This window comes from Hyla sarda, unplaced genomic scaffold (assembly GCF_029499605.1).
Source record: "Hyla sarda isolate aHylSar1 unplaced genomic scaffold, aHylSar1.hap1 scaffold_126, whole genome shotgun sequence".
Classification (NCBI taxonomy): domain Eukaryota; kingdom Metazoa; phylum Chordata; class Amphibia; order Anura; family Hylidae; genus Hyla; species Hyla sarda.
Window position 1 is genome coordinate 55001 of NW_026607881.1, and position 1607 is coordinate 56607.

The following is a 1607-nucleotide window of genomic DNA, read 5'->3' on the forward strand; positions in this document are numbered from 1 at the left end:
CCTCCTCTCCTCTCTCCTGTATATGCAGCAGCCTCCTCTCCTCTCTCCTTTATGTGCAGCAGCCTCCTCTCCTCTCACCTGTATGTGCAGCAGCCTCCTTTCCTCTCTCCTGTATGTGCAGCAGCCTCCTCTCCTCTCACCTGTATATGCAGCAGCCTCCTTTCCTCTCTCCTGTATCTGCAGCAGCCTCCTCTCCTCTCTCCTGTATGTGCAGCAGCCTCCTCTCTCCTGTATATGCAGCAGCCTCCTCTCCTCTCACCTGTATGTGCAGCAGCCTCCTTTCCTCTCTCCTGTATGTGCAGCAGCCTCCTCTCCTCTCACCTGTATATGCAGCAGCCTCCTTTCCTCTCTCCTGTATCTGCAGCAGCCTCCTTTCCTCTCTCCTGTATGTGCAGCAGCCTCCTCTCTCCTGTATATGCAGCAGCCTCCTTTCCTCTCTCCTGTATATGCAGCAGCCTCCTTTCCTCTCTCCTGTATGTGCAGCAGCCTCCTCTCCTCTCTCCTGTATGTGCAGCAGCCTCCTCTCCTCTCTCCTGTATATGCAGCAGCCTCCTCTCCTCTCTCCTGTATATGCAGCAGCCTCCTCTCACCTGTATATGCAGCAGCCTCCTCTCTCCTGTATATGCAGCAGCCTCCTCTCTCCTGTATGTGCAGCAGCCTCCTTTCCTCTCTCCTGTATCTGCAGCAGCCTCCTTTCCTCTCTCCTGTATGTGCAGCAGCCTCCTCTCACCTGTATATGCAGCAGCCTCCTCCTCTCTCCTGTATATACAGCAGCCTCCTCTCTCCTGTATATACAGCAGCCTCCTCTCCTCTCTCCTGTATGTGCAGCAGCCTCCTTTCAGTATGTAACCTCCTGTTATTCCTGTTGCAGGCTAAGTGACCACATCTGCAGAGCGAGGAGATCCAAGTAAGTGTCTGCTCCGCACCCCTCAGGCCGAGGCTCCCACCATGGATGACGCAGTAACTGCAGCTCTTTCCCTGTTCCAGGCACAGAGCGCCCCCTATATCCATGTACTTTATGATAAACACACAAGCCGCATTTCCACAGCCAGCAGAGGGGTGGCCGGGGGAGCCCTGTTACTGCATGCTCAGTCCTGTAACATACAACATGCGTGTACTGGGCGGACGCAGCGCGTGTACTGGGTGAAGAGGCTGAGACACTGTGACTGCACATGGCTGCAGCTCCCTGTAGCACTGGACACCAGACTGACCCCCCCCCCCCCCCCCCAATATTCCGTGTTCTTCATATGGACTGAGCACACGCGGGAGGATCCGTGTTCTGTGGTGTCATGTGGTGCGCACGCTGCACACGGAGACGGTACATTTCATGTTCCAATGTTTACAATAATAAATGTGTCTGTCTGTCATGGCTCCTTGTGGGTGATGCGTCCGGATCCGAACACCCATCATCTCCCACTACCCTCATCAGGCCATTCACACTGCGCTCGTGGGAGGTCACCACTCGGTAGCAATTTAGTGCCAAAGCTTATTATGGAGTAGCTGTCACATGACGTGTTGTGATGTCACCACATCTTATGATATCATGGAGTAGCAGTCACATGACCTGTTGTGATGTCACCACATCTTATAATATCATGGAGTAGCAG

At 54.0% G+C, this 1607-nt stretch overlaps 1 protein-coding gene across 2 annotated transcripts in view; it reads left to right on the plus strand.

Annotated features, from left to right (window-relative positions):
- LOC130304040 (dystrobrevin beta) overlaps positions 1-1367 on the plus strand; it is a gene marked incomplete at its 5' end in the record, with an annotated part of 56239 nt that extends 54872 nt beyond the window's left edge. Inside the window, 2 exon segments of one of the 2 annotated variants that reach the window (XM_056551890.1) lie at positions 872-907; positions 988-1367. In XM_056551890.1, coding sequence (XP_056407865.1) covers positions 872-876 — 5 coding nt within the window. 2 annotated transcript variants of the gene reach the window in all.
- Between the last annotated feature and the right edge of the window lie 240 nt (positions 1368-1607).